Below are 10,288 nucleotides of genomic sequence, written 5' to 3' on the forward strand. Positions count from 1 at the left end.
TTAATAATATTACGTATTGAAAAGGCGGTAGAGGATGGGGGTTTCTGTGGGTTGCCAACCTAATTAAAATGCTTCAGATTCCCCCGGATGCCCAACCTTTCTCTTGACCTTATAGAAAAAAAAAATACAAATGTTAACAACAATATTATTTATATCTACAATAGAAACATAAATCAAATACCTACTACAACACCTTATGTTTGATGACAAATATAAAACTTTGGGCTTAATTCAAATACCTACTACAGCACCCCATGTTTGACAAATACCACAGTTATCCCCTTTGTATTAAATCAAATAAATATATCCCCTTTGTATTACATTTATATTTTGGTCCTCTTTCTTTTAACAATGATGACAAAGATATAATACCAATAAGCACAATGTTAAAAATGAGCAAAATAAAAAGTAGAAATTAATTGTACCAAAAAAAAAAAAAATAGAAATTAACACAGTTTAATAAACCACTTAATAATATAGTTAAATAAATAAACAAAGCACTTCAATCGATGTTTGGTTTGATTATGAGTTATGACATAGCCATATTTCACGGAAAGAAACTCACGGAAAGTTTTTCAGCTAGATGGATTTGTAAATGGGCAAACACTCATTTTATTTATGTATTTAGGTACTAAATTGAACAACGAAAAATATATTTGAGAATCAAAATATCATATTCGAGAATTAAAATAACTAACTATAAACACATTTGAAATTTGTTTATAATTTCTATTCTATACGTTCAGAAAGGAAAAAAACAGTATCAGTACATTCATAACCAAAGGTTGTTTACTCTTTCTACAATTTTATTTTTGATAGTTGCTACATATGTACCATCAATATCATATAATAATTCCTCAAAAACAAATATTATCATCTAAGATTAATTCAGGACAGAATGAAATCTTTGATTAGGTCGTTCAATTGCTTTTGCTTGATGAGATCACGAACTTCAGCCCCATGACAACCTCCTGCTGTAAAACTCCTCACCACCACCACACCCTTATCTTCCATCACTCTTGCCAATGCCATCTGATGATCTATCAATGGATCCCCTTCACACCCACTCACCAACACCCTCCAACCAAGCTTCCTCACCCTATCCAAAACTCCAACGCAATCCCCAACCGTTGGATTACAATACTCATGATCACGGTCAACTCCAACCGGCAACGCTAGTTCCCACATCAAGTCACACACATGAGGTGGCAAAACGGGATCATTTAACAGCCTCGACTCCGATGCCACCCTATTGGTCCCACCAAAAAACGGTTGGGACAATATAAACCCTCTTATCTTAATAGCCTTCAGATACTCATGATTAAGATTAGTCTCTACAGCTACACGTAGACATGTATGATATGCTATATTTGCTCCGGCACTACTTCCCATGATGTAACAATTGGAATAATCAGCATAGTTTCTCAACCAATCATCTGGTTGTGTTTTGATCCAGTGCAGTGCTTCAATAGCATCGTCGTATGCCGCTGGCAACCGGTGTTCTGGAGAAAGACGGTAGTCAATGGATACGACGATGGAGTTAACGTCATTTGCGAGGTTTGAACAATAATTGTGAAGGAAATCTGAGGCTGCACTGAAGAGGATGAACCCACCACCGTGAAAATAAACGATGAGAGGGAGCTTGGAGGCGTGTTCAAGTGCTGTGCGAGGTAGAAATATTCGAGCTGAGGTGTTGTGTGAAGGGTTGATGAGAATGTCTTTGGTGAGAACGGAGATTGGAAGGTTGGGATTTGATGATGGTGAGATGTGTGGGTCTTCACGTAGGCGTGTGATTGTGCCGTTGGAGTTTAAGGTGATTTTGAGATGGAGGAAGGGATCAATGGGTTCAGGTGAGAAGGGTTGACCTGACATGGTAGAGTTTGTAGAGCTTTGTTCAAAGTTCCTTGCTTGCTCTTCTAATCATTCATCAATTAATATTTCTCTTTTATTCCGACAACAAATGTGTTAACATCTAGAAGTTATAAAACTAATGGCTTCGAATCTTCCGTTATTTTTTTTAGAGGAAATAATAAAGAAATATATTAAAAACTCAATTCAATCCTTACAATTTAAATGCAGGCCAATTAAGATTATGACACAAATCAATGTCACAAACAAATTTGTTCTATATGATGTGCCAATAATAATATGTCAATGTGAAAAAAAAGGTAGAGCGTAAATAATTTTCGGTCAAATTAATTTCTATCTCTCCTTTCTTCTTAATTTCTTATCCATAAAATAAAATGACTCTAACTAGTCTCTCTATTTGCCAACCGTCCCAATTTAATTGAGCCTATTGCTCATTTTATACTTATTAAGAAAATTATGTTAGTGAATGATAAAAAAAAGGATTATGAATGTAAAGTAGAATAAATGATGAAAGTAGTATTAATTAAAGTTATAATTGAAAAAATAATAATTAATATGTATTGAAAAGTAAAATAAGTCAGTTATTTTTTGGCCTTATTAAATGACGGATTGAGTATCTTATTTTATTCCTTACTCATCTTAGAAAACTAACACTAATACAATATTTTGACAATTTTTTGTGTGCATAAAACATATATTAGAAATTTCAAAAGGATACCATATATATTGACAAGTTTAAAAAGCAATAAAAGCCAATTCAAAATAATTTAGGTTCTTTTGTTGAACACTACAAAAGCATATGAAAAACTTTAGGATCTATTCATTCCTTACCAATACAATGTAGTAGTACTACTAGACCTAGTTGATGTTCTTTCTTTTTTAACATGATGCAAACTACAAGACAAAGAAAGTACCGAGCTAGATGACTCATAATTCATGATCAATGAAGACCGTTCACTAAATCGAAAACCTTTTGAGACATAGAAGCATCACCGACAAAAATACCATGTCTACCACCACTATAAAACTGTCCAACCACATTGACACTTTTACCCTCAAGCAACTTCACCAATTCCCTCTGACGATCCACAAGTTGATCCCCATCACAACCAAAAACCGCTACTCTCCAACCAAACAACCTTATCTTCTCCAAAACCTTATCTCCACCATTCACCGTTGGATTACAATACTCATAATCACGATCAACTCCTAAAGGTAAAGACAAATTCCACATTGAATCAGTAACTATCAACGGTAAATTCAAATCCTTCTCAAGTCTTATCTCAGACGCTGTCCTCTTGTTCCCACCAAAAAACGGTTGAATTAATATCAAACCTTTGATATTAACCGGTTTAATCTCATCAACTATTGCAGCTGCACGTAGACCTGCGGTGTATGCAATGTTACCTCCAGCACTCTCTCCCATGAGATAAACACGTGAGTAATCAGCATGATGTGTTAGCCATGGATCTTTTGAGGTTTTGATCCAGTGAAGAATCTCCACGGAGTCTTCATAGGCTGCCGGAAGACGGTGTTCCGGTGCAAGACGATATTCGAGTGAAACAACGACGGAGTGAGTTTGATTAGCGAGGTTGGAGCAGAAGTTGTGGAAGTAAGTTGAAGCGGCGCTGTAAAAGATGAAGCCACCGCCATGGTAGAAAACGATGAGTGGTAGTTTCTTGGAGGTTGGTTTGTGGGGTAAGTAGATTCTAGCCCAAGTGTGTTTTGATGGGTTTAGGGTCAGGTCTTTGGAGAGGGAGGGTGTAGGAAGATTGGGATCTTGTGAAGGTGGGGATTGTGGGTATTTGTCTAAGCGTGTGATGGTGCCGTTTGGGTTGTGGATTAGGTTGAGTACTTTGTATGGATCCATGGAGGATGATGAGTTTACATTCGCAAGTAAGAGGAGGAGATGCAAGGAAAGAATAGCAATAGCAGTAATGTGTAGTGACATAGACATGGCTAGTACTGATTAGTAGTTAATGGAGAATTAATAGATCTGTTGTGATTTGGAAACCACATGTGCAAAGATACGTGAATGTGAAGCTCTAGATCTTCAATGATCATGTGATAGATCGAATCGAAGTCAAAGTGAAACTACTACTTGAATGTGTGACATAAAACAACATCACGATAGTCTTCGAATTTTTCTAAATTGGAAAAATAAATTTTAGTGTTTTTTTTTTTTAGTTTATAGTGCATAATATATGTCAGGATTCAAACTCCGACCATCACAAAAAAAAAAAATTAAATGATGAATTAGAAAATCAAAGTGACTAAAAAATATTCAATAACGTATTTGCAACTTTTATTTTGATATATTCGTAATTTATAATAACAATAAATATTAAAATGGATATTTATCCGATAAAATGGTTTGGAGTGTGAGAATTGTTGTTGACATATTGCATAAGGCTGAGGTACACAAGTAAAATACGATTTTGCCCTCTCGGCAGTTAACTGCCGAGGAATTCAATAACCGGCTGCAGTTAACTGCCGAGGAAAACATCGGTAGTTAACTGCCGAAAATTGGTTATAAGAACAGAACATAACAAACATAGGAGTTTCCAAAACTCAATTGTTGCGGTTTTCATTCTCTTAGGTGCGATTCCAAGCCAATTTCAATCACAAAAACAAGTGAGTTTTTTGAATCCTATTGCATTGTTGTTTTGTGGTCGATTTTTTATTTTTTATTTTTGTTAAATTTCGATTATATAGGTTTTATTGATTTTATGATTTTATGATATATTAGGATAGTTTAGGTTAGAATGGTTAGAATTGTTAGAGAACTTTCATTGAATTGTTAGGTTTAGGTTTTGATGAATCGTTGTAGAATTGTTAGAATTGTTTAGGTTTAGGTGTAGGTTTTGATGATAGTTTAGGTTTAGGTTTAGTTTTTTATTTTACGATTTTATGGCATTGTTGTTTAGTTAGGTTTTGATCGCCATTTTTTTTAATGTATATATGTCTCAGAATCAGAATCAGGGTAACGTTCAGGGTGATGAGAAGAACAAAGAAAAATCGCCTATGATATGGCACAAAATTGTTTGTGATGGTTTCGAAAAAAAAAAAAAAAAGGGTTCGAAGGTGCCGGTGTACAATCAGTTCAGGTTGAGGAGGAGCGGGAGGACATGCTATTTTGGTCCTCAACCAAAACAAGGTGCCCCTGGGACTGTAGCGGGCAACCCGATTGACTTGTGTGATGAGGAAGAATGAATGTAATGGCCTTATTGCCTAATTGTTTTGGATTTTTTTATGTTTTATTTTCGTGTCGCGCACATTTTGTTTGACATTATGGTACTTAGAATAAAACCGCATTTGGAATAATTTCGATTAAAGTCACGTTTTGAATAATTGCGTATTCGAATAAAAACTAATTAAATCTAACGTGAATTCAACTAATTAAAATTGCGTAATGAATAAATAAATTCAAAAGGTGAATAAATAAGATAATTATTGTTTCATTCAAAACAAAATGTATTATGCATATTCAACTATATATGTTATTGATGGGATAAAACCGCAAGTGCACCGCTCTATCGAAGTAGTAAAAAAAGAGTATCGTTCCGACACGGAGTTGTTTAATTCAATTAACTCTAATTGAATGATTAGAGAGAGTTCAGATTGCAAAGTTGGGGTTTTTAACGGTTGAAAATAATAATAAAAGAGAGCCTTGGGATTATTGGTCCATCATGGCGACAAATCTTTCACAAACCAAACCATTAAACCTAAAACCTTATGTTAGACCTAATTTCTAAGGACAAGTTTCTCTTTAGCCTATCACATCTCCTTTCGGTCTCAGTAAGTGTGTTCCTCTAGCAACCACGCCTATTTTCATGGTTGATTGCTATTAGAATCCTTGAAGTTCGAAACTTCATATATCCCAAGGTTTGCTAGACTATTTTCATGTTTCGCAATGCTTATCTAAATTCACTTATTCGAATATCAAAACTCCACTTTCGTTTTATGAATTGATATTTGAGATGATGGATTAACAATTATCAAACCCTCCACTTTCGCTTCTAAAGTTTGATAATGGTTAATTCATGTTAAAACGGTGAATTTAGATTAGAAACTAGGGTTACATAAGATTAGGGTGTAAGGCTTGGTTTGATTAGGATTATGTCATTAGACTTATCCAACAATCCCAAGACAAAAGAAGTATACTCACTCATGTTCATCGTAGACATAGAGAAGAAGAGGAAAAACATAAAAGTAAATAACAAGAAAGTAAAGGAAAAGAAAAGAACTTTTATTGAGAAAGACAATTGTCACTTATTGAATTCCAAGAATAAAAAATGAATATTTGTGATGGCTAGCTACTCTATTTATAGTTTATGTAACGCCCTATTTATATTAAATCGATAAAACACGCGAATAATATAAATATTCAAGAAATAGACGTCACGTCATCAACAAAATCCAAAACAACATCCATGTATAAAAATTCTCAACAGTCGCAGCGGATATAAACGATACACCTCAAAAGTATACATGTCATGATATCAAAATACATCATCATCAAAATTCTCCAAAATCCCGACAATTGGGTAAATCTCCAAAACATAATAGGTCCACTACAGATAATCTAGAATAATCATAAACATACACCTAGATCAGAGCCTATCCTAGACTCTAAGGACACGATAACGGAGATAGCTCCCGCTATCCAAGCAACTCACCAAAGCAACTAACCCTGCACCTCGTCTACCCATCCATACAGGTAGGCGGTCAAAACCACTGGGGGTAAGCTTCACATCAATCATAATCAATAAAATAAATTTGAGCATATATGAATTAAAATCAATTCCGAGTACTTCACATAAACAATTAATTCAATATACACATTCACATAACAATCCCAAATATCACGATCAAATACTCATCAAGCACACTTATCATCAACAATTATCATTAACAATCTCATCACAATCTTCAACATTTATTATTCACCTGCAACAATTACGACTCATGTTAATATGTTATACGCCTAATTTCGACACGTACATGCATGTGGTACCAAACAACAACAACAAGATGTCAACCATACATCTTATGTAAGAGTACACCTCCTATTACGCACAACTATGTAAAAGTACACCTCCTTTTACATTTCTCATATGATTTGATATGACGATAATGCATGGACATAAGCAAAGACTCAATAATGCAAACTACTCAACATATACATACACCAACACAATGTAAAAGTACACCTCCAATTACATTGTTCAACTTCAACAACAATTACATTATCAAGTATTTACATCCACACAATCAACATGTCATTATTCAATTAAGAGTCATCACCAAAATATCATAATTCATCAACATGTATTCATTAATCCACTTCAACTATATCATATAGTTCAACAACTCCATACAACTTCTCATAATACAAGTAAAGGAGGAACATACAACACCTTATGATAAATATCATATTCAGAAAATGAATGTCCTTCAACAATTTCGTGTGCAGATATAATAGCATTGGATACAAGAGATGTCGTGTCCTTATCCGAAGGACCTAAATACGATGATAGATTAATATCAGAAGCATTTCAAGTTTTCAATTGAACCTGTTTTGCATAAAAAAACTTCCGAAGCATTGTGGTCGTGTACCATCAAGTTATGATCCACTCGTTGAATTGGACCAAAACACGAGTTCTGTATTTGATAATGAGTTTTATAAGCAAATTTTGTACGAGTTTAGAAAAAATTCATATTGATCAACAATTGGCTTAGGATTCATCTTCTAGAGGGGTTGTTAATTGTTATGGGATCAAAGTTTTTCATGTGTTTATTTCTATAAGTCACTACATATCAATGCATACCACAAATCATATTACGTTGTTAGTAAATGCATATTAAGTTAAATGGAAACCAAAATTATACAAAACAAAAAAAAAAATGTTAATATATACTTGTTAAAACAATAAAAAAAGCGAACAAACAAGTATGATAGTGTTGTTGTGCCCATCAGTGTACTACTACATTTAACATAATATTGTCTTTAGAAATGAATTATATAACCTTGACATTTGGTATGAGTCATAGTCTCATACGGCCATACAAACAACTAGAAATTTAATTAAATATAATAAAGATGATCAAGGCCAACAAGATACCTACAAATATACTAAATTTTTTATCTTAGTTTCTCTCAAACATAAGAGATGTATTTTAAATTTCAACAAGCAGACACTAAAATATCATCTCATTTTGCGCCTATCATTGTCACTTAGTATTTTCAAATTGTTGGACTGCATTGTTACAAACTCTTCATAGTTTTCATCATTTTCTTCATCATGTCCCTTATTGTTACTCAAATTTGGAATCTCTTTTTTTCTCTTTGAAACACCATCCTTAAGCCATTCCACCACCTCTATCATGCTAGGCCTTTTATCAGGACTACTATCAGTGCACCTCACAGCTATCATAATCACAGATTTCAATTGCTCTAAATCAAAATTCCCTTTCAATTTTGGATCAGCAATATGTTTAAAAACACCCTTTTGTACATATGGTGTGACCCATTGAACAATGTCCCTTTTTATTCCACCAGGTAGTTTTTCAATTGGTTTCTTGGCACTTATAATCTCCAAAAGCAAAATTCCAAAGCTATAAACATCACAACTCTCAGAAACCTTACCCCACATAGCATATTCTGGTGCCAAATAACCAAGTGTGCCTTTAACCCTTGTTGTAAGATGGCTTACACCTGCTGGTATTAGCTTTGCAAAACCAAAATCAGCTACCTTGGCTTGAAATTCTGTGTCTAATAGAACATTGCTTGCCTTTATGTCTCTATGAATTATGTGAGGATTTGCCTCATGGTGCAAGTACCTTAATAAGAAAAAATATTCATCATAGACGGCAGATTAAAGCTCTACTTTTGAAGAAGCTATATTAACACACCCAAATTGGCACCGAGGAAAATTGAACCTGAGACTTTGAAGGGGAGCACATTCCCAGATCCCAAGCTAATACCATCGGACCAACCCAAGTGGGTTTATGTTATATATGTTTATTCAAACAGAACTTTAATCAACAAGATATGTTACAACATCTAGCAGGCAAGCATCAAAGAGAAAGAGGAACTATTGTAGTATAGATTGTAAAAGTAGAGAAGTGAAATGAAGGTATACTCACGCTAAACCTTCAGCTGCACCAACTGTTATGCTCATTCTTCTAGGCCAATCAAGTAAACAATCTGAAGCAAGTTGACCATGTAAATGAGTGAGCAAGCTATGATTAGACATGTAATCATACACAATTAACCTTTCATCTCCTCCTGCATAGAACCCCCTCAATCCTAACAAATTCTTATGCCTCACCCTTCCTAGTACTTCCACTTCAACTGCAAATTCCATCTCTGCTTTTGCAGTCATTGTCTTCAACCGCTTCACAGCAATCTACATACATATGTTCCATTCATTAGCCATTTTTTGCATCATAAGTGTCACAAAAAATATCTCATACCTTAGAGTTTATCATCAACAAAAGAAACTCTAAATTGTATGACATAGGTAGCTCAGTTAGTGAGTTTAGGGACATAAAAAAAAAAAATTAAGCATAAGGTTTTGAATTCGATCTCGAAAACTAATACAACTACTAACTTACTAATATTTGTCTAAAAAAAAAAAATCAAAATTTAACGGGATAAAATTTAATTACCTCGACGCCTTTACTTGTTTGACCCCAATATACACTTCCAAATCCACCTTCTCCAATCTTGTTATCTTGATGAAAGTTGTTTGTTGCACGAAGCAACTCTTTCAAGGTGTATCTTTCCCATGGATAGTCCCTAATATTTTTCTTGTCATCAACATTCCTATAAAAATTGAAGATAAAACAAACATAACAAAATCAAATATTTATTAGATGATTATCTAATATCAAGAGCTAGAACAACATAATAACAGTTATTATAATCTAATAAAATGTGTGGACATAAAATGGAAGGGTTTGCATGAATGCATACCGTTTATGGCTTTGCTCTTCATTAGAGAGAAAACAACATAAACATTTCAAGGGCATATTTCTTTTGTGATAGAATCTCTAACTAACTTGGAGGATGGTATTTAGAATCTAAATTTCCTATTGAAAAATAGATGAATAATATTAAGAAGTTTTTGGAGGTGAGTGTAGAGTTGGAATGGGAAAATTAGATTTACAAGAAAGAAGCAAAAATATATCGGCAAATGCAAAGAAACAACAAGAAATAAGAAAATGACTTACGAAGAGGACAAAGGGCTGCCTTGAAAGTCAAGGACTCTAATAGGTTAATAGTAGAGACGCAAGCAAATTCAATGAGTATTTTATGTCTTAATTGCCTTAATAGTAGAGACACAGGCCAATTCATTGAGTATTATATACTCTCAAGGGTATATACTAGTGTTTGCAAGCTTTTGTCAAGCAA

At 34.0% G+C, this 10,288-nt stretch overlaps 3 protein-coding genes across 3 annotated transcripts; all 3 read right to left on the reverse strand.

Annotated features, from left to right (window-relative positions):
- Positions 1-715: 715 nt before the first annotated feature.
- Positions 716-2,402, reverse strand: LOC11415103 (carboxylesterase 1). The gene has a single exon (XM_003592322.4). It carries the CDS (start codon positions 1,870-1,872, stop codon positions 889-891), a length of 984 nt encoding a protein of 327 aa, XP_003592370.1. The 5' UTR covers positions 1,873-2,402; the 3' UTR covers positions 716-888.
- A 193-nt stretch (positions 2,403-2,595) lies between these two features.
- LOC11422849 (carboxylesterase 1) lies at positions 2,596-3,981 on the reverse strand. Its single transcript, XM_003592323.4, has one exon. The coding sequence runs from the start codon at positions 3,824-3,826 to the stop codon at positions 2,810-2,812; it is 1,017 nt and encodes a 338-aa protein (XP_003592371.1). The 5' UTR covers positions 3,827-3,981; the 3' UTR covers positions 2,596-2,809.
- A 3,868-nt stretch (positions 3,982-7,849) lies between these two features.
- Positions 7,850-10,076, reverse strand: LOC11422850 (PTI1-like tyrosine-protein kinase At3g15890). The gene is made up of 4 exons (XM_003592325.4): positions 9,851-10,076; positions 9,544-9,700; positions 9,019-9,281; positions 7,850-8,712 (listed from the first exon to the last, which is right to left on the reverse strand). Exons 1-4 carry the CDS (start codon positions 9,904-9,906, stop codon positions 8,079-8,081), a joined length of 1,110 nt encoding a protein of 369 aa, XP_003592373.2. The 5' UTR covers positions 9,907-10,076; the 3' UTR covers positions 7,850-8,078.
- Between the last annotated feature and the right edge of the window lie 212 nt (positions 10,077-10,288).

The sequence above is a fragment of the Medicago truncatula genome, chromosome 1, assembly GCF_003473485.1.
Source record: "Medicago truncatula cultivar Jemalong A17 chromosome 1, MtrunA17r5.0-ANR, whole genome shotgun sequence".
NCBI classification, from domain to species: Eukaryota; Viridiplantae; Streptophyta; class Magnoliopsida; order Fabales; family Fabaceae; genus Medicago; species Medicago truncatula.